Source organism: Odontesthes bonariensis, chromosome 12, assembly GCF_027942865.1.
Source record: "Odontesthes bonariensis isolate fOdoBon6 chromosome 12, fOdoBon6.hap1, whole genome shotgun sequence".
NCBI lineage: Eukaryota > Metazoa > Chordata > Actinopteri > Atheriniformes > Atherinopsidae > Odontesthes > Odontesthes bonariensis.
Window position 1 is genome coordinate 35,306,509 of NC_134517.1, and position 23,150 is coordinate 35,329,658.

General features: G+C 39.7%; 1 protein-coding gene across 1 annotated transcript; it reads right to left on the bottom strand.

Annotated features, from left to right (window-relative positions):
• Window positions 1–1,965: 1,965 nt before the first annotated feature.
• On the bottom strand, window positions 1,966–19,681 carry tnfaip6 (tumor necrosis factor, alpha-induced protein 6). Its single transcript, XM_075478820.1, has 6 exons — window positions 19,532–19,681; window positions 15,864–16,001; window positions 13,261–13,422; window positions 4,620–4,848; window positions 2,410–2,450; window positions 1,966–2,226 (listed from the first exon to the last, which is right to left on the bottom strand). Exons 1-6 carry the CDS (start codon window positions 19,629–19,631, stop codon window positions 2,126–2,128), a joined length of 771 nt encoding a protein of 256 aa, XP_075334935.1. The 5' UTR covers window positions 19,632–19,681; the 3' UTR covers window positions 1,966–2,125.
• Between the last annotated feature and the right edge of the window lie 3,469 nt (window positions 19,682–23,150).

A 23,150-nucleotide genomic window follows, 5' to 3' on the forward strand; every position in this document is an offset into this window, starting at 1 on the left:
ACAAAAGGTAGTTACAAAAATAAAGTATATTTCACCATTTCAAATTGATTGATTGATTTTTTTATTTATTTGTTTATTTGGTCATTTATTATTATTATTATTAGTAGTAGTAGTAGTAGTAGTATTTTTTTCACTAGAATTGGTATTATTATTGTTGTTGTTAATACAATCATTGTAAATATTTAAAAAAATGTTGAGCTACTTGACTAATTTGAATTTCCCCCATTGGGGAATGAATAAAGTATTTTTCTATTATATTATTTTCTGTTATATTTTCTAGAAATCCATAAACAAAATAAGTGAAAGAAAATAAAATTAAGTAAAATAAAAGAGCTTGAGGTATATGATTTAAATTAGATTATATTCTTCACATAATCTTCTTCTTTTGCTGGCTTTAGTATTTATACAATTTTCCAAAGATCCTAAATAGGATGAAAAAAGTGCTTTAAATACAATAAGGTTTGGGTGCTGGTGTGTAAATTTAATTCAATGAATATGAAATTTAGCAAATAGTAAAAGAAGGTTGATTATATAAAATGTTCCTGGATTTCTTTTCTCAGTTTGTGTCCGACCAAATAAAACATGCTGGATGTTCAATTTGTAATAGAATTTTGTTGTTTATTAAATTATTTAGGTCAATCCAAAAGACATGAGAGTAGGTGCAATCCCAAAATAAATGACATATTGTTTCATCTACAATGCCACAAAAGGAACAATATGTGTCAATATTGATCTTGTATTTTACAAGAAGGGTCTTTACTGGATAACATCTGTGGAGCAATTTAAATGTAACTTCTCGTACCTTATTTGTAATAAAAAATTTCCTTGACAAGATCCAAGTGTTCTCCCAATCTATGTCATTATAAACATTATTCCAATACGGCCCACTACAAATCCTCCTGCCACTGGAACTAAAACTACTGCAACAAATAATGTTTTTATGATAAATTGCAAACAATAAGTTAATGTATGGATATGATTGTTTAACATAACAGTTATTATAAAATATATTTATTTGATATAAAATATTTGTTGTTTGATTTGTTTTATTTTATTTTACTTTCTAAATACCCAAGGGGTTTGTGTTGTTTATTTTATTTTACCACCTGCGTACCTAAGGGGTTTGTTTCATTTTTATTTTACTGTCTGTATACCCAAGGTGTTTGTTTTGTTTTTACTTTATTTTGTTTATTTATTTCTTATAACTTCTACTCTTTATGCTGGATGTGCCCTCACATTGCTGTTGATATGGAAAATTCAATAAAAATATTTTTGAAAGAAAAAATATCAAATATTTTGCAGCAAAGATATTATTGCCATTATTATTCCTGTAAATATGATTAAAAGAAAAGATATCTGGCTGGGTTAAGTATTTACATCGGCCTGAAATGCAAATATGAATTATATGAACAGATAAGATAAACTTAAAGAGACAAATAAACAAGGAAAATGAATAGTTTGACGTATCCATCTTCAAAAGGACGTTGATTCAAACTGAATTTACACCTCAAACGTTACAATAAGACCTGAACATCACAACTTAAATGAAGGCTCTGTTTTCCAACCCCAGATTTGTTTTAGCAACAGGTGAATCTGCCAAATGTCGGCGCAGACTACTCTGAACGTGGCCAAGCTGCCAAATATCTTCCAAACAAAAGCATTCGGTTAACGAAAATAATGACATTGATGATGTAGTTAAACAGATTGGGTCCTATTCTCCAAAAAAAATCTTGGTTATTTTACTGAATCTGCAGGAAAACATTTAGTTATTCACAGCTTCTGGAAATGTGACGTGAAAAAACTCTCCTGGGTGACAAAAGAAGCTGAAATCAGACTGAAACCAGAGATTTATCCTAATAAATCATCACCGAAGACACCTGTTACGATTACCGTTGGTTTGAAAGGGCATTTCAGTGTGAAAATCAACTCAAAATAACCACAAACCACCATTTATTAACCATTTAAACCATTTATTTAGCATGAAGCTATACTGAGCACCGCATTTATTTTCAACAACACAAAAATTCCACCTTGTTTTTTTCCCAGAATTCTTCCTTTAATGACTCATCCATACAGACACTGAGGTAACCGACAACATGAAAACAGCAACAGTTTGAGATAAACATCAGTCAAAGTTGTGTGTGGTGTTCAGGGCGAAGTATTGTAACTGGAAGCCGCCGGCAGTGACGGAAGCATCAGAGAGAAACTTCAGCGTCATCACGTTTCCTGTAAAAACAACAAAAGCTTGCTGGAGTCCTCGTGTATGGAAAGCCATTTAAGTCAAAATTAATCAAAGACAAAAAGGTATTCGTATTTACTTTATGTTTATCTGAGTACCATCAATGATATTTGTTCATTTTGGAGTCTTTGCTTTCGTCCTTTTTATGTAGAATTAAGAGGGACGCTCACCTGTACTGATGATGTCATCGGGTAAATAATCGCCACAGAACCTGGAGACACAATGAAGTAAAATTAATCGGTGTTCATGAAAATATCCTCCAGTGTGGAGGATGCAGTGGTTTAAAGGGACAGTTCGCCTCTTTTGACATGAAGCTGTGTAACATCCCAAATCAGCAGCATCATTTCTGAACATCTTCTTACCCCCTGCTGCGTCCTGTGAGCAGAGTTCCAGCCTCGTTTTGGTGTTGATGAAGGTAGTCCGGCTAGTTGGCTGGGGTTTAAAAAATAAAGCGTTTTGCTTCTCAAAACAATATGCGTTCAACAGAATAATACATTTGCATCACAAAATGGTTCTCCAGGAAAAAGTCAGACCTCACAATCTCTTGGCCCTATTTTCTCTCCCTTCGTATCACTGCCTGCTGTGCAGACCGAGCAGCAAACACTGTAACAGGCGCGGCTGTCAGCAGGCGGCAGCAGGCAGTGATACGAAGGGAGAGAAAATAGGGCCAAGAGATTGTGAGGTCTGACTTTTTCCTGTTGAACCATTTTGTGATGCAAATGTATTACTCTGTTGAACGCATATTGTTTTAAGAAGCAAAACGCTTTATTTTATAAACCCCAGCCAACTAGCCGGACTACCTTCATCAACACCAAAACGAGGCTGGAACTCTGCTCACAGGACGCAGCAGGGGGTAAGAAGATGTTCAGAAATGATGTTGCTGATATGGGATGTCATACAGCTTCATGTCAAAAGAGGCGAACTATCCCTTTAAACTGCTGAATACCTCCACGTATCGTAAACTATTATAGCAGTGAACAACACAAAAGGCCTATAAATCTGTTCTGCAGTCCTATTCACGCACTTTTTAAAAAATTTCAGTAAATTCTTACAAAGATACAGATGAATGAGGCTCAGTGTTTGCATGACGAAAGCCGTTCAAAAGCCGGCAAGAAGGATTAAGTTTCTAACTGACTGAAGGTCTGAGCTGCTCTGATGTGGAAAGTTACAGATTAGGAGCCTCGGCCAAAAAGATTCCATCACCTCCACCCTTTAGCCTGGATGTAGGGACGTCCAAAAACAACAGATTCAAAGGCCCCGGTGCTCTGGATGGAGTATGAGGCTTCAAAAGTTTAGACAAGTAAGGGGTCGTCATTAATTAATTAAATCCACAATAGATTGGACAAGGATGTTACAAACATCCTCTAAAAGACAAGATGGGACGCTGTCTAAGGGACAACAGGACGGCCTCGTGTGCTGAACGATTACATTTAAGGAGGATACCCAGGAGAAACAGCTGGATCCACAGCAGACGGAGAGGGAAACGACCCGATTGTTACGGTTGTTTTGTTGAATTAAAGTAACATCACAATGCGAGCTGGTCAGATCCTCTGAATGTGAAGTAACAGAGCCTTTCAGATCAGGTAAAGGTAAATTATCTCGTATTAAAGCGTCACAATGTAAGAATCACCCTCCGACAGAGATGGGAAAGAGTCACACATGTGCAAGACTCAAGTAATTATTTCTTGGGCAAGTCAAGTTAGGTCACCTTATTATTGCAATTTTACCTGCAGAATCTGATCTTAATAAAGTGAAAACACAAAGATATAAGTAACTGTCAGTAAACATCATTGGCCAATGTGTCCTACCTGTCCACCCCGTATCATATCAAGCTAACGTTAGCTAACTACCGGCTTGGCTAACAGGATAATATTAGCTAATTTGACGAGCACTTACTGGTCAGAATGGATCTTCAGATGACGAACAAAGTGCCAAGTTATGCTAGATTTTTAACACTCAAGTCATTCAAGTCATCGTGTCTCAAGTCAAGTGTCGAGTCTTTAACTTCCAAGTCCGAGTCTCAAGTCTTTTATTTTATGTCAAGTCAAGTCACAAGTCATCAAAACAGCGACTCGAGTCGACTTGAGTCCAAGTCACAGTGACTTGAGTCCCCATCTCTGCCCTCCGATACCGGCTCGTGCAACCAATGCACCGTCCACGCTGCTTTTTTGGTGTCGTTTGGCTAAAAGTTGATCAGATGAAGGCAGGAGAGGAAAGGAAAGAAACTGATCTTAAGTGGAGACACTGAACCATGTTGCTGAGGAACGAGATGAGCTCAGAATAATGTTCCTCAATGTGGAATTCTGATGGGATAGTGAGTAAGCTACAGAGCTGGTTAACACATAAAATGGCTACAGTGATGAAGAAGGCAGATCCTCACCTCCCAGCGAAGCCCGACACGTCGTCGTAGCTGTCGTACACCTCCAGATAATCTGCGAGACACGACGTGTCGTCCTCCACGTCAAACTCCAGGAAGTGGAGGTGGATCTTCTGACCCAGACGCACTCTGATGTGCCAGTAGCAGATCTGCCCGTCCTGATACTCGTCAGGGAACCCGGGAGACTGAATGAGCTTCTGCTGGTCAGTCAGAACTCCACCGCACTCCTTAGCTGTCAGAAAAATGTTAGATATGGTGAGAAAACTTCTTAAAAACTTTATTTTTTCTTCAGAACCCCACATGAGGTCAGTTAAGAAACACACCGGCCCATTGATGACAGGTTTTTAAGGGCTGAGCTGAGGTAATCTGAGAGATTATCTCCTCTACGGCTGAGAGATGTTTTCTATCCACACAGAAAGAGGAGGTATGTTGCAGCTCTTTGTGTTCTTTGAGTCATAAGTAGGGCTGGGCGACTGGTTATTATCGTGTTAACTCCTTCATTATTTAACACCGATAAATATTTTATCGCGCATAAGCAATTAAATAAGCAATTTAAAGAGAATAAAAAAATAGAATAAAAATTAAAACAGTTAAAAACAATCAAAAAAGAGGGGAATATATATATATATATATATATATATATATCAAACAATTAAGAGGATTTATAGCATTATGCTTTGAAATTATTTTAAGGAACTCGACCATTAGCTTCAGCGTCTACAAGCACGTTTAATTTGACTTTCAACCGAGTTATCTCGGGGTCTTAATCCGATCCGATCCAATTTCTTGTCAGATTAAGGTGTCTACATGCACTTAATAACTCAGTCTGATTATAATTTATTCAATAATCCGATCCTTTCTGCCATGTAACCACACTGAGTGATGGGGCTCAGCTCAGCTGCCTGATATGATGAACTGAAGTAAACCCCAACTACTACCATCAGTACTGTATAAGTCATAAATTAGCTTGTTCTACAGTTTCAGCAGCTGTTTGACCTGCTCAAAGTAAAGCCGAGGATGTTTTCTGTGTTTGACCAGTAAACACGAGCATATTTCAACCTATCACAGGTACAGATGAAGCCTGTAAGACGATGCAGTTACATTAACTCCCCACCAGAGAGCGCCACCGGTTAGAATCCTTCCAAAATGTTTGTTGTCCATCACAAGATTAAAGCTGAGCCAAAATGTCTCAGATCTACTCAGAATTCTCAACTCCAGCTCCTCAGTTCTGTTTCACACCAACATGGAAATAAGTTCAAATGTTTGGGCTCTTTTAGAACATTTCACTCCAAAAGTCTTGGAAATTTGCAGCCTTTCAAAAGGTCCTCTGCTGTCTTCTCTACACGACACTGGAACATGTATAATGTATTTATTTCACACGTGCTTCAGAAACTGGACGGTGGTCACAGTCGTAAACCTGTTTAATGGTGTTTGAAGACATTGTGTCATCTGTCTGAAGGCCGAAGCCGAGCAGGAAGTGAACGTTTCAGCAAGATGTTGGTCCTTCGTACACAAACTAGCCAAATGAAAGCTTTGAGGTTCATGAGCACAAAAAGTATGGAAGTTTTTCTGTGCCGTCAGAGTTTGAATACGAATTTCTAATATTGAATTTTTACAGCATCAAAATCAGATTTTGAATTTGAAAAACCAACAGTGTAAAAAAAAATATCAATTTCTAAAAACAAAAATCAGTGTAAAAAAATTCAACTTCTAAAAATTCAGTGGAAAAAGAACCAGACTCAGATCAGCTCAACCGATATTCGTAATATCTATTACTCAATTTTACTAACACAAATGGCAAATAAAGTAAACTCGCTCACCGAAGCACCATCACCCGCGTTGGTGGACATGGCTGATCTGTCCAATGGAGCGGGACTTGATTGGCTGCTGTTGGATGAATTGAGACAGGGATCGATTGCTTCTCCCTGTTTACCCGGATGTTGAGTCTAGTTCTTTTTCCACTGAATTTTTTTAAGTTGAATTTTTTTCCACTGAATTTTTTTAAGTTGAATTTTTTTCCATTTAATTTTTTTAAGTTGAATTTTTTTCCACTGAATTTTTTGAAGTTGAATTTTTTTCCATTTAATTTTTTTAAGTTGAATTTTTTTCCATTTAATTTTTTTAAGTGGAATTTTTTTCCATTTAATTTTTTTAAGTTGAATTTTTTTCTACTGAATTTTTTGAAGTTGAATTTTTTTCCATTTAATTTTTTTAAGTTAAATTTTTTCCACTGAATTTTTAGAAGTTGAATTTTTTTCCATTTAATTTTTTTAAGTTAAATTTTTTTCCACTGAATTTGTTTTTTAGATGTTGAATTTTTTTACACTGAATTTTTAGAAGTTGAATTTTTTTCCACTGAATTTTTTGAAGTTGAATTTTTTTTCCATTTAATTTTTTTAAGTTAAATTTTTTTCCACTGAATTTGTTTTTTAGATGTTGAATTTTTTTTACACTGTTTTTTGTTTTTAGAAGTAGATTTTTTTTACACTGTTGGTTTTTCAAATTCAAAGTCAATGTTCTATATTAGAAATTCGTATTCAAACTCTGATGGCACAGAAAAACTTCCATAAAAAAGCCTCAAACATCTCACCACTGAAGGCGTGTTTCAGGCACAGACTGATGTCAGAGATATCCATCACTGTCATTAGGTCTTTACTTTTCATCCGCCTTCTGTCAGCGGACTGAAAAAGGCTGAAAGACGAATCAGACGGCTGTGTCTCAGTTATCTGTTCCACCAGCAGCTTATCCCGCCGGTTTATTCTTGGTCCAACCTCGATAAGTCACAGGCTGGGCCTGAGATTGTGGTTTTGAGTCAGGATGAAGAAGGGTTAAGTTATCTTCATCATCGGTCACGTCTGACTGGAGGCTGAGGTGACGACAGCTTCCTGAGAGAGTCTGTGGCGCCTCAGACTTTATGACGGTTCTTAACCTGTTAGCCGAGGTCTGCTGGGACTCTTTTAAGCTGCTGCGTATCAAAGCTTCGATCACTCAAACATCATTTTTAACTCCTCCATTCCCACTTCAATTAGATAAACACTCAAATGTGCTCCATGTGTTGATAGCTTTTATATTAACAATCGGTTGAATGGGCTCTCTGTTCTTGCTCCCTCGTGCCAAACATTTTACGGCCTCTACGAACACTCATTAAGCAGAATCTCCTTCCAGAATGGTGTAAATATTAATGCAGGTTTGTGTATATTACACGTTGAGCCCGTTAGGATTTAACTCTCTTCATCCTGGACGTTCCTAAAACCAGAACCAGACCAAAACATTGGTCAAACTAGCTTAACAGACCCAGAGAAGAAGCTGCCTGATTCACTGGGATTTCCAAATCTCACCATCACCGTGTGACACAAACACATGCAAAAACAGAAGCTAACCGGATCCGAGGACGAGATGAAGCCTTAGTCACCTAAGTGGGTGTAGTTAAAGTGCTTATTAAAGTTTGGTGGTTGCATTGAAGAAGATTACAGAGGATTGTAAGTGAATGTTCTCATTTACATGTGCTGGAGTCATATTTGCATTAGGGCTGGGCAACGATTAAAATGTTTAATCTAATTAATCACATGATTTCCCTGATTAATCACGATTAATCTCATTTGTACGCAGAATCCAAAAATGAATCCAAAAGTAGTGTATAGCTTTTAGCATTTAGCTTTATTTTAAATGTGCTGCCATATGAATGAAAGTGCCATAACATTTGTTGTGCAAACACACTTTTAACATCAGCATCTTTCTGTAGTTTTTATGTAGAAGCCTCGCTCCACTGTCTGTTTCCTTGAATGACTTGCTGCTATCAGTTGTGTGTTTTGCCTTTAAGTGATATTTTAGACTGGAACTACTACGCTGAGAAGACAATTCAACTTGGCAGTGTTTACAGATGACTTTGGTTCTGTCGACTCCGCCGTCTGGAAGAACTTTAAAATGAAAATGGCCGAGTAAAAGTTCCGTACCCTTCTCCATGTTTGGTGGATCCGCCGATTACTTTCTTTTCCTGTTCCACAGCAGACAGCAGCAGACTTTTACAAAATAAAAGCCTGTGAGCAACAGACTTTTACAAAATAAAAGCCTGTGAGCAACAGACTTTTACAAAATAAAAGCCTGTGAGCAGCAGACTTTTACAAAATAAAAGCCTGTGAGCAGCAGACTTTTACAAAAATAAAAGCCTGTGAGCAACAAACTTTTACAAAAATAAAAGCCTGTGAGCAACAGACTTTTACAATAGTAAAACAAAAAATAAAACCTGCGTTAATGCGTGATAAAATATTTGTCGGCGTTAAATAATTAATGAGTTAACTTGCCCAGCACTAATTTGCATCACAAATTTATATTTTTCTTTGCTTAGATGTCTCTGAGTAATCATATCTAACAGTTTGCTGCTGAGAATCAGACAGGCCTCAAATAAAGTGAGTTTCCTCCTAATTTGCTGGTGTGCGAAACACGAACTTTCGGTGTTGTGTATTATATAATAATTTGTAAAATATGTCCAACATCAGAGTCAGAGTCAGAGGCAAAAACCACGAGAGATAACGGGAACTGACTCGAGTCGGAGACATAAAGGTGACATATTCTGCTCTTTTTATCATTTTAACACAGTTTTTTGAAGCTTTGGTAAAAACACCAGTTGGTTTAATCACAGTGGCTCTTGTCTTATCACAGCCGTCTGTTAACGGTTTGTTTGGAGAGGTTCAGACTTGGTAAGTGCTCAACTCCGCCCTTTTGTTGAGGTCAGCAGCTACTCAACCCCACTCCAGCTCTATATATAGATACAGATTGTTCCTCTATTGATCCCAGAGGGAATTAGTTTAGCAGTGTAGCTGTAAGCTAGCAGCAGATGCTAGCAAACAATGCTTTTTCATCAACAGTGATTGACCAAGCTGGAGATGTACACAGCGTAACTTGTAGTGATGCATGTGTACCGTTAATTACTGCGTTTAAATACTTTAGAAATATTGACCTCATATATTAACCTGCATCTTTATCAGAAACTTGTCGATAATGTGACGCTAACACACCGAGAATGAGGAGAGGACCGGTGTTGTGTTGGAAACACACCTTATCCACACAGCTGCAGGTTGATGAGTTACAGAACGGAACCGTTCAGCTAGAAAGCTTCAGCTAACAAAGTAATGTGGGAACAATAATGTTCATCTTTCAGACAGGAGCAGCAATAACTCCTTAGAAGCTGGTGTAAGTCACCTTCATTAGCTAAGCTGTTAGCGTTAGCTGCTGCTAAAGGAGAAAATAAATCAATAGTTACAAAACGGAACCGTTCAGCTAGAAAGCTTCAGCTAACAAAGTAATGTGGGAACAATAATGTTCATCTTTCAGAAAGGAGCTGTTAGGATTTGATGTTTTTGGGTGAGTGAGCGATCTGGCTGCAGAGAGGATCTTCACTGGAGAGTGAGCCAGTTCTGAGTGGTTGCACATCTGAGGCCAATCCATCATCAAGCTGGCTGGTGCTTAAAAGAAGAAGGATAATCACCTCGCGTCGCCGGATGATTAACCCAGACGGTACTTCCAGCCAGAACCTGTATCGAGTTGTCGAATAGGATTTTTTGCATTCTTGTGAATCCTGAACTTCTTGTGCACTTTCATGTGGAACCTTAGCCTAGCAAGCCAGACCCGTACAGCAAAAAGCAGTACATGGGTCTAGTGACGCTGGATAGCAGTGTGGGCGGGATAAACGGCTGTCTGTCAAGTTCAACGCCACGCAATAGGATGGCGCAACAACCAATCAGAGCGACGAAGAAGTTTTACGTAATCAACGCGACGGAATTTATATCGTGGTTTGTAGTCTATGGCCTGAAAAGCTGATTTCTCTTAAGCTCTAAACTCTGTAAACTTTAGCAACATTTGAAACATTTTCACGTGAGAAAGTAGTCGTTTAGATCCCCAAGGTGTTGAAAATCTGACAAAATACCGTCTATTTACAATTTAGTTCCCACGAATTCGGCGCTGCTAAAGCTAGCTGCAGTGAGCAACGCACTTCAGGTTTCGCCGTTTTGACTACTCTCGTCCCGTTAACGGAATTTGACCATTCAAATGCCTTACCGGAGAGTTTTGTCAGCTCTGAGACGAAGATCGGCCCGCTGTCTTCGGTACATCATGCTCGGAATTGAAAATCTGACAAAATACCGGCTATTTACAATTTTGTTCCCACGAATTCGGCGCTGCTAAAGCTAGCCGCAGTGAGCAACGCACTTCCCTTTTTTTTTTTTTTTCGTTTTTTTTTTTTTTACCTCTCTCTGGAACTACACACTGAAACATCGCACCTCTGTCGTCACTAGGTAGCCCGGCCTCCGACCCCGCTCCTCACGATTTGATTGGCTCGATTAAGTTTTGATTTGGAACCTCGCAAAACGACCACAAGTGACTAGACTAGCCCCGGAGCAAATTCCATTTGCGGCCGCAAGGGGCGTCTAGATTTCTAGGCTGGTGGAACCTGTTTTTTCCTCCAGAACAATCCGAGAGACCAGTCTGTCCTCAACCTTCCCGCAAAGACGCAACTAGCAAACAGCTGTCTCATACCTCCTTCCTCTGCCTGCCCACTCTCCAGTGCGACGCCTCCAGCAGACCTTATCCTCCCGGACCCCTTTCTCACCCCTCCTTGGAACACCAAGGGAACCTTCTGCAGACCCTCCACATCTATCTTCTACCCCGTCCACGTCTCCCCCCTTCAACAACCAAGTAAGCTTATCCTTCAGTCATCTGCTAAAGACCCATCTACAACCGCTAATCCGTCTGCTTCCCTTCCTCAGACTTCACCACCATTTAACATCCCTTGTCCTGTTTTCTGGATCCCTGTTGTCCCAGCAATAAAGCATTCAAATCTACTGGTTTTCCGTGTTGATTCTGCATGTGGGTCCGAAAACTTAAAGGCAACATGACAGTAGCAGCAATAACTCCTTAGAAGTTGGTGTGCGTCACCTTCATTAGCTAAGCTGTTAGCGTTAGCTGCTGCTAAAGGAGAAAATAAATCAATAGTTACTAAACGGAACCGTTCAGCTAGAAAGCTTCAGCTAACAAAGTAATGTAGGAACAATAATGTTCATCTTTCAGACAGGAGCAGCAATAACTCCTTAGAAGTTGGTGTGCGTCACCTTCATTAGCTAAGCTGTTAGCGTTAGCTTCTGCTAAAGGAGAAAATAAATCAATAGATAAACCATGAGGAATTATTTCTCAGTTTCTTACACTAACATTGAAGTGACAGAAACCAACTTTGGTGTCTGTCACTTCAGCCCTCCCCCGTTACTACAGGTGTACCCCAGGGCTCTATCCTGAGCCCCTTCCTTTCATCATTTTAACTCATTCCCCTTTGAAATATTCTCCGAAAATATAGCATACATTTTTACTGCTACGTGGATGACACCCAGCTCCATCTCTCCAGTAAACCCATTTCTACCCACTGCCTCCCTCAATGAATTAAAATCCTCGTTTTTACCTCAAAATTGCTTAAACTACAGAGGCAATAGTCCTCGCTGCAGCTGGCCCCGGTTCGAGTCCCGCATCGGACGGCCCTGTGCTGCATGTCATTCGCCCTCTCTCTGCCCCCTGCTTCCTGTCTCTCTTCAACTGTCCTGTCCATAAAAGGCATAAAAGCCCCCCAAAAATAAAAAAAAATTAAATAAAAAATTGCTTAAAGAACTGAATTTCTTCTACTTGGTATCAAATCAAGACTATCCAAAGTTGTCCCATTTTACGTTGTTTTTAGTTTCTTCGACATTGTTTTTGTGTTGTTTTAATTTTTCTTTGTGTTTTTGTTGTGTCCTTAACAAAACGTATCATTACATTATTTAGCTGGGAGGCACCGATCCGCTTTTTTCACCTCCGATACCGATATCTGAGGTTTAGTTTCGGCCAATACCGATACAGAAAAATAGCGCGGAATTATGGAAACAAACGGTAAGTTTCATTGTGTGGAAAAGACTGGGATCATTCTTTTGTGCAAGGCAACATCAGACTTGACTTGAACATTTCTTTCCTATTTTTTAAAAACCAAATAAACAGATATAAATGTACTGAATGACTTATTTATTCAATAATTGTGCACCAGTAAAACAATCTTAAACCCTTGGATGAATGCCAACACTGGACAGGACAAGGTGGCGGAAAAAAACAAAAAAACAAAAAAACCGGATCGGCCCATTTTCACCGATATCTGATCCAAATATCTGTGTAGTGGCCATTTGTCCATAAAAAACAAATTCAACTAAAACCAAACAAAATCAAAAGACCACTGATGCATCATGGGGGATGTGGTTTAACGCTGGCAAAACAAGATGAATGTCCAAAATGAATTCTTGCTTTTCTGATGATTTATTTCCAAACAATAAAACAAACAAAAGAACAAAGAAAACCTGCTGCTCTCTCCTTTTCGCACCCAGGTGCATGCTGGTACTCCAGGTGCCCAGTGTGACCCAATTACCAAAAATATTCTAAACAAATAACTAACAAGGAATATTAGCAAAAAATCTGATCTAAATAAAGCACTGACATTAATCAAATAAAGTTACTCATAATTAGCTAATTAAATTTAAATCTAGAACCAAAAAACAAAAACTAACCTTACAAATAGCTCCTACAATCGGATCGGTGCATCCCTATTATTTAGTGACAGTGTTAAAGTAAAAGTTGTACTCACAGTGTGGGTTGTAGCAGTAAACGTCCCATTTCTCACTTTTGTTCAGTCTGTGTCCGTAATCAATGATGCCGACTTTCCCAAACCCACAGTTGGCGCCAGCTTTGACGATGGGGTAGCCGACACGTCCTCTGTCGAACCATCCCGCTGCACACACATGGAAACCTGAAAAAGAGAAGAAAAAAAGACTACTACAAACCAAACCACATGCTGTTCAGAAGCTTCCTTTCATCTCCCACAAACAGGCCTGTGGATGAAAGCCCGCTGATAACCACTTCAGTATTTAGTTCTTCTTATTTGTGGAGACGTGAGGAGTTTAGATAAGAATCAGCGGAACGACGGATAAAAGAGAGGCCTCTGAGCTGTGTGTTGTGGGGAAGCTCAGCTGTAACCACAGACAGGGAGGCAACCATACACTGGAAAAAGTCAAAGTCCTACCAAGTATATTTGTCTCATTTCTAGTCCAAATATCTCATTACATTTAATATAAGACACAACTGACAAGTACAATTTCAGCCAGATATAGGGACTTGTTTGAAGACAATACATCTGGAATATCTTGTTAAATGAAAAAGTCTTGAAAACAAATTGTTTTGAGTCATATTTCACATGAAACAAGCTTTTTTTTTTACATTTGAAGAGGTTTTTAAGCTAATTTCAAGTTCACTTTTATCCCAAAAGTCCCAAATATCACATTTTATTTCAAGAAATCTTGACAAGCCGATTTTCTCTAGTTATATTGGCAGATTTATTTTGCTTATTTCAAGCAAAAACGTCTTTTATTTGTTGGTTTTCTTACTTATTTTTGGAGGGGCATTTTTTCCAGTGTAACACTACACTGGAAAAAGTCAAAGTCTTACCAAGTATATTTGTCTCATTTCTAGTCCAAATATCTCATTACACTTAAAGGGGAACTCCGGGGCATTTGAAGCGCAATCCCATTGCTAGAGGTTGTCAAATACTGACAGTAGGACACAGAGAGGTGCAAATCGGCGCTCCCTGTGCGGAGATCGCGCTGTTTGCGCAGCCTGTCATGCTAACCAAATACGTGGTGACCAAGGGGCAATAATAAACCTTCCACGTAAAACAACAACTTGCACACTGCAGAAACGTCACACCACTTTATAAACCATCCGACAATAAAGTCACAAGCCTTACCATCAAAACCATATGCATGGTTCTCACATTACTGGCATGGGGACGTTACAAAACAACTTTATAAACAGCATGTAACTCACCGGCTGGTTGTAGGCTCGCGCATGTGAAAGCCCAAAAGAGTCAATGGACGATACTCCCAAATACAAAACAATTATCTTCTCTAGAAAAACTGCGTTCAAGTATTTAAAACATTACAACAATATTACTGGGCATGTATTGTTGTAATGTTTTAAATACTTGAACGCAGTTTTTCTAGAGAAGATAATTGTTTTGTATATGGGATTATCGTCCATCGACTCTTTTGGGCTTTCACATGCGCGAGCATACCGACAACCGGTGAGTTACATGCTGTTTATAAAGTTGTTTTGTAACGTCCCCATGCCAGTAATGTGAGAACCATGCATATGGTTTTGATGGTAAGGCTTGTGACTTTATTGTCGGATGGGTTATAAAGTGGTGTGACGTTTCTGCAGTGTGCAAGTTGTTGTTTTACGTGGAAGGTTTATTATTGCCCATTGGCCACCACGTATTTGGCTAGCATGACAGGCAGCGCAAACAGCGCAATCTCCACACAGGGAGCGCCGATTTGCACCAGTCTGTGTCCTACTGTCAGTATTTGACAACCTCTAGCAATGGGATTGCGCTTCAAATGCCCCGGAGTTCCCCTTTAATATAAGACACAACTGCCTAACAAGCACCATTTCAGCCAGATATAGGGACTTGTTTGAAGACAATACATCTGGAATATCTTATTAAATGAAAAAGTCTTGAAAACAAACTGTTTCGAGTCATATTTCATATGAAACAAGCTTTTTTTTCATTTGAAGAGGTTTTTAAGCTAATTTCAAGATCACTTTTATCGCAAAAGTCCTAAATATCACATTTTATTTCAAGAAATGTTGACAAGCCGATTTTCACTAGTTCCATTGGCATAATTTTTTGCTTATTTCAAGCAAAAACATCTTGTATTTGTCGTTTTTTAACTTATTTTTGGAGGGGCAACTTTTCCAGTGTAGTTAAAAGCTGGATTCAGTCAGACAGGAACGGGGATTTTTTTTTTTTTATCCCATCCTACAAGGTGTTAACAGGCTTTTACAGGACTTGTGGGATGTTTAAAATTTGCCAGTCATGCAGCAGTGAAGGACTCGTGGAAAGATGAGTTTGACTCACTGCTTCACATTAACCTTTACCCCCTCCCTGCATGTTAAAAGCATTCCTGCAGTTATAAGTTGTGTTATATCACAGTCCTCGAACCCGATGCTGAAAGTGTTTTACGAAAGAAAGACGAGCTAAACACAAGCCGTTCTGTCTGCGTGGGGAGGAATGGATTAATGATGAAACACCAGGCTGACAGATCAAACAGATCAAACAGCCAGAGGGAATCGGTGTTAGGACGATAGAAGAAGTGGTGTTTGCTTTGGGAGGCAGACGTGATGACAGCTGCAGACCTATTTGACGCGCTGCCTCCAGTTGTTCATAAGTGGCCAACTTCCCCCCCTCGTACTGACAGACAGCCTTGGCCTCTTTATATGTCAGCTGGTATCTCCCTTTGCGCGACTCCCGGTGGTAAACTCCAGCTGCTTGTTCTGCAGAGAGGAAAAAACAGAAAAGTTAGCGTTTTTTTTTTTAATCCCAGCTACGTGTTTATGGTCCAAAACTAAAGTCGGAGAGACTGACTGGTTTTTATTTTCAGTGGTCACTTGCTCTCTGGTCCTCTCTACATGGAGTCCTCTACTGATCCTGCTTTGGCTTAACACATGCATGACTGCAAAACTTGGCAGGATACACTCATGATTAGCCACCAGCAGATATTTTGATCTTTTTAACCTGTTTGATGAATGTTTCTACACTAATCAAACCCATGTGCTCGCTGCCTTTCGTCCCGTGAGCTATGGCTGCCTAACCAACTTCTACACAAAGAAAAGTTCAGTTAAACACCTAACAGAGTCATTTTCATAGAATAACATTTATTTTAAATCCCCTTTACTTAAAATCAATCTGGTGTTACGAGGCCTATCATTAGCAAAACCGACACTTTGGGAGAGAATTTCTGTTTTGAACCTGCAGATTAAGACCTACGATTTCAGAAAGTTGAGATCAAGTTTGTTCCAAGGAGAAAATTTGAGTAATCAATCCAGATTACATTGGGGTGGTGGGGTTGTACAGATGTTTTGGATGCTTGGTGACAAACTATTGAAATGAGAAGGAAAAGCTATGAGTTAGCTTGGGGCTAGCTGCAGCCTGTGGCTAAAAGAGAGCGAGGGCTAACTGTTAGTGTTGTAGGGCTAACTGCTAGTGTTTTAGAGCTAACTGCTAGTGTTGTAGAGCTAACTGCTAGTGTTGTAGAGCTAACTGCTAATTTTGTAGGGATAACTGCTAGTGTTGTAGAGCTAACTGCTAGTGTTGTAGGTATGGCTGCTGTTGTAAGGCTAACTGTTAGTGTTGTAGGGCTAACTGCTAGTGTTGTAGGGCTAACTGCTAGTGTTGTAGGGCTAACTGCTAGTGTTCTAGGGCTAACTGCTAGTGTTGTAGAGATAACTGCTAGTGTTGTAGGGCTAACTGCTAGTGTTGTAGGGCTAACTGCTAGTGTTCTAGGGCTAACTGCTAGTGTTGTAGAGATAACTGCTAGTGTTGTAGGGCTAACTGCTAATTTTGTAGGGCTAACTATTAGTGTTGTAGGGCTAACTGCAGGTGTTGTAGAGCTAACTGCTAGTGTTGTAGGGCTAACTGCTAGTGTTGTAGGGCTAACTGCTAGTGTTGTAGAGATAACTGCTAGTGTTGTAGGGCTAACTGCTAGTGTTGTAGGGCTAACTGCTAGTGTTCTAGGGCTAACTGCTAGTGTTGTAGAGATAACTGCTAGTGTTGTAGGGCTAACTGCTAATTTTGTAGGGCTAACTGTTAGTGTTGTAGGGCTAACTGCAAGTGTTGTAGAGCTAACTGCTAGTGTTGTAGGGCTAACTTCTAGTGTTGTAGGGCTATCTGCTAGAGTTGTAAGGCTAACTGCTAGTGTTGCAGGGCTAACTGCTAGTGTTGTAAGGCTAACTGCTAGTGTTGCAGGTCTAACTGCTAGTGTTGCAGGGCTAACTGCTAGAGTTGTAGGGCTAACTGCTAGTGTTGTAGGGCTAACTGGTAGAGGTGTAAGGCTAACTGCTAGTGTTGCTGGGCTAACTGCTAGTGTTGTAGGGCTAACTGCTAGTGTTGTAGAGATAACTGCTAGTGTTGTAGGGCTAACTACCAGTGTTGTAGGGCTAACTGCTAGTGTTGTAGGGCTAACTGCTAGCTAGTGTTGTAGGGCTAACTGCTAGTGTTGTAAGGCTAACTGCTAGTGTTGTAGAGCTAACTGCTAGTGTTATAGGGATAACTGCTAGTGTTATAGGGCTAACTGCTAGTGTTGTAGGGCTAACTGCTAGTGTTGTAGAGATAACTGCTAGTGTTGTAGGGCTAACTGCTAGTGTTGTAAGGCTAATTGCTAGTGTTGTAGGGCTAACTGCTAGTGTTATAGGGCTAACTGCTAGTGTTGTAGGGCTAACTGCTGGTGTTATAGGGCTAACTGCTAGTGTTGTAGGGCTAACTGCTAGTGTTGTAAGGCTAACTGCTAGTGTTGTAGGGCTAACTGCTGGTGTTATAGGGCTAACTGCTAGTGTTGTAGGGCTAACTGCTAGTGTTGTAAGGCTAACTGCTAGTGTTGTAGGGCTAGCTGCTAGCGTTGTAGGGCTAACTGCTAGTAACCGGGCCTTGACCTGAAACAATAGAACTGACCCGGCGTAGCAACTAGCTGCTAGTAACTGGGAGTGGACTCAGCCAATCAAATGGATGCTAGCAAACAGATTTAGCCCAGCTAGCACTAGCCACTTGCCACCGCTAGTTGGCAGAAATGTAAACATGACCAGATTAGCATATTCATAGTCAAAGCCAAACCCCACTGAGAATATTTTTGGTTGAAAAGATGTTAAAAATAGATGGTTCGTGGATGTCTTGGCAAAAATTTTGCAAAATTAATTGCATAAGTGATAGTTTAAAGTTTTTGCAATGTCTATTTGAAGATGCTAACATTGAACCCAGATTTCACCAGGACTGAAATAGAAACATTCTTCATTTTTCACTTTTACCATCATAATGTATCTAACTTTATTCATGAGCTCTTCAGCCATGCTGATAACTAAAGCACCACCACAGTATTTTACCACTGATTTAGGAAACATTCAGTCTGAAGAGCTGTTGACTCTTTTCTGAGCTTTAAAAAAGTTTAGATGCTGTTTATTACTTTTATTCAATGAGCTGAAACCAGTTAAATATAAGTTTGGAATTTCCTAATTAACCAGTAATGTTTTTCTTTCAATTTACAGCTGAACAAAAATGCTGAATTTCATTACACAGGATATTAATGGCTAAATGAAGGTTACAACCGCATAATGTTAAAATCACATCTATTTCTCAGGTGCCAAATCATTTTAGAGCCATGGAGATTGTTTGTTGGCAGCACTTTCGAGGAACCCAGCGGGGTTGGTCGAAGATTAACAGCTTCTGGAGTGCATCTTGACACAACCAAGTCAAACCGTTTATCAAGGTGAAAAACACATTTTTACCTCATTAAATTAAAAAAGAATGAAGGTGTCTGTTTGGGAAAGTCAGCAGCTTCAAATCTTAACACCCATAAGCTGTGACGTTCATATTATTTCACCAATGTTTTCAAAAGCACATGCGGAACGTGACTTTCTGAAAGGATAGAAGCACTCATGGTGTTTTCTGAGGGTCTGGAGAGTTTGGAGAGCCCTGAGATGAAGTAATTTCTACTTGTTTACGGTCCTTTACGCAGCCCAGCCAGGTCGTAAACATGCTGTTTGGCACAAGCAGCCGGACTCCTGTACGCTGTTTTAGTTAGTTTCTCCTGACAATGTGCCTTTAAATCCAAAACAGTGCTCATTGAAACAGACGAGCACAGAAAAAGTAGCTTTAAAAAGGTGAAACAAACTGCAGATTACCAGAAAATCAGCAGTGATTACGCATATATAACAGTTCTAGGTGGATTCTCAACTTCACTCCAACCAGAACATGAGAGAAAAAGGAAGGAAAAGTCAAGCTGAATCACAAAGTTAACAAACAGATATATATTTACCCAGCCATATGGAATTGTGAAATATTCCGTTTCTGTAGCCCCACGCCTGCGCCTCCTTCAGCAGGAAGCCGAGCGTCCAGAGGAGAGCCCAGATGTGCATCCTGCGGCCGTGAGCGAGCAGCTGTTGTGTGCAGATGTTGCCAGCAGCTCTGTGCTCGGCCGCTCTGCTGCTTTATAAACAGCCTGCAGCCCCCCGGGAGGGGAGGGGAGGGTACTGGGGGAGAGTTAACCACCGGCTCAGCCGCTCTGGCTGCTCGCTTTGCTTTTACGGGCTGTTCATTTTTTGTCTTTCGCACAATTAGCAAAGTGAAATGCAGCAGCTACACATTCTAACCGTTTAAAAAGTATGTTGGTGTGGACTCTCAGTCCTCCGGGTTCACGGGAATCCTGAGAGTTTCAATCAAATGAGGGCTGCTGGACTTCTTTTCTTCATTCTTTAAACTGTTTCATGCTTCCTTATAAGGCTGAAAGGGAACTAAACCAATCTGGACCAAACAATCCACTCAGAGAAGATAATAAGAACATTTTCTGAAAACAGAAATCCTTCCTACCAGCAGCCATCACCATCTACAACACCCCCCCTCTGGCTGGAAGAGAACTTAAAGCTCTCCTAAAAACAATAACAATGACAATTTGCACAACTGCTCATTTTGCACTAATAACATTTGCACAAATATCATCATAGTACAATATAATGTAAATTATCCATATACCCTATATTTCTTATTGGTTCAGTCTGCTCAGTTAAATTTATTTTTACCTTTATTGTTAAATGTACAAATCTGTTTTTATTTAGTTTACTGATGTTTATTATTATTATTTTTTACCCTACTCTTCATACTGTAGATTTGTATATAGCTGATGTTTATTGTTTATTTTTATTCTATTCTATTTGCTTGTTTTTCCTTTAATTGTTTACATATCTTTTATACTGTACGCTGTTGCAACACAATAATTTCCCAAATAGGGATGAATAAAGTACTTATCTATCCATCTATCTACCTATTTTTTTTTTTAATTCTGGACCTATGGATGATTGTTTGAGGATTTCATGAAAGCAGAACTGGAAACCTGCACATCTGGAAAGGTATAAACAGGTTTTAGAGCAACATCTGCCCCCATACAGACGATTTTTCTCTGGTTTTGTTTGTCTCCTCTTCCCTAAAAAGTTTGGTTTCCAGTTAGCGAGCACTACTCCCTTTCTTTTTATTGTTTTTCTTTAGCAGTGTATAACATTATGCGAGGGGAAGGGGAGTGGGGGGAAACAAATAAAAAACATAAAAGTGAAAATGAACATGTTCATCCCCTCATGTTTCTACAGTTTGATCAACTTTCTTTTTTTTCCTTTTTTTCTTTATTTATTTTATTATTTTATTATAATTTTTTATATATATTTTTATTTATTTATTTATTATTATTATTATTATTATTATTTTTAGTTTGATCAATTTTCGATGTCAGTATGATTGTCCTTGTTCTGTCGTTTTTATGTATTAAGTCAGTTGTTCCATAATATGTATTTCGTCCATAACTTTCAACCAATCTTCCTGGGATGGTGGGTCTGTCTTGTACCATTTTCTTGTAATTGCCTTTTTACAGGCTGCCAACATCATTTTCAATATGTATCATCTTTCAACACAACATTTTCCTTAATAACACCAAGATATAATAATGTAAAAGACTTGGATACAACATAACCAAATGAACATCTTCCCAGAACTTTGTGATTTTAGGACAGAGCCACACCACTCCCTTTATTGTGTGATGTAGCGCCACCTGCTGACCGTACTGCGCACGCTCGGTCCGGCTGATGGAACTGAAGGCAACATTTAAAAAAAAACTCACAAATATTTTTGTTTTATGAGCTGTGTGTTAGTTTAGATTCTGGAGGGTGTGAACGTTCAGCCTGGGAATAAATTACGGGTTCAATGTGAGCCAGAAAACGGAGCAAAGGTGGAGCAGTGGGTGCTTTTTTATTTTTCACAGGCATCACAAATGATTTGTTTGCCGAGATGTTTCTCTGTTGGGGATCATCATCGTGTGAAAGTTAGCTCTTTTGTTCATTGTTCACATCATAAGAGGAGTTGATAAATAAGTTGAGTTGTGGTTCGGGAGGGGAGGGGGGGGGGCTGCAGCTCTCCTGCAGAGTGTCGGCACGGTTACTCAACACAGACCACTGTGTACAACGCTGTGGGAGGCTTTCCAGATGTGACGCGTCTCCCACGGCGACGGGGATGGAGTACGGACAGTGTCTTAAAACCAGATGAACAGCAGCAGCCATGTTTCTGAGAGACTGAAGCTACATTTGTTGCTTTTTGTCTTCTGCAGCTGCTTTACATGATATTAAAGGGACAGTTCGCCTCTTTTGACATGAAGCTGTATGACATCCCATATCAGCAACATCATTTCTGAACATCTTCTTACCCCCTGCTGCGTCCTGTGAGCAGAGTTCCAGCCTCGTTTTGGTGTTGATGAAGGTAGTCCGGCTAGTTGGCTGGGGTTTAAAAAATAAAGCGTCTTGCTTCTCAGAACAATATGCGTTCAACAGAGTAATACATTTGCATCACAAAATGGTTCTCCAGGAAAAAGTCAGACCTCACAATCTCTCGGCCTTATCACTGCCTGCTGCCGCCTGCCGACAGCCGCGCCTGTTACGGTGTTTGCTGCTCGGAAGCAGGAAAGGAAACAAAAGGAAAGGAAAGAAAGAAGAAAAGGAAAGGAAACTAAAGGAAATGACAGGAAAGGAAACAAAAGGAAAGGAAACTAAAGGAAATGACAGGAAAGGAAACAAAAGGAAAGGGAAGGAAAGAAAGAAGAAAAGGAAAGGAAAGGAAACAAAAGGAAAGGAAACTAAAGGAAATGACAGGAAAGGAAACAAAAGGAAAGGGAAGGAAAGAAAGAAGAAAAGGAAAGGAAACGAATGGAAAGGAAACTAAAGGAAACGAATGGAAAGGAAACTAAAGGAAACGAAAGGAAAGGAAACGAAAGGAAAGGGAAGGAGAGACGCCTGCCGACAGCCGCGCCTGTTACGGTGTTTGCTGCTCGGTCTGCACAGCAGGCGGTGATACGAAGGGAGAGAAAATAGGGCCAAGAGATTGTGAGGTCTGACTTTTTCCTGGAGAACCATTTTGTGATGCAAATGTATTACTCTGTTGAACGCATATTGTTCTGAGAAGCAAGACGCTTTATTTTTTAAGCCCCAGCCAACTAGCCGGACTACCTTCATCAACACCAAAACGAGGCTGGAACTCTGCTCACAGGACGCAGCAGGGGGTAAGAAGATGTTCAGAAATGATGTTGCTGATATGGGATGTCATACAGCTTCATGTCAAAAGAGGCGAACTATCCCTTTAAGAAGCCAGCTGACTGCTTCACCCCCCAAAATAACCAAAAAAAAAAGTCAGAATTTGGGTTAAAAGTACGTCAGATAAATGCTAAAAACAAAGAGTTGTGTGGCGGCTGTGGGGCCACGTTGGTGTCCGACACATATAACATGATATGTTGAGTGATAGGTTGATGTAACACACACACACACACACACACACACACACACACACACACACACACACGCACACACACACACACACACACACACACACACACACACACACACACCAGT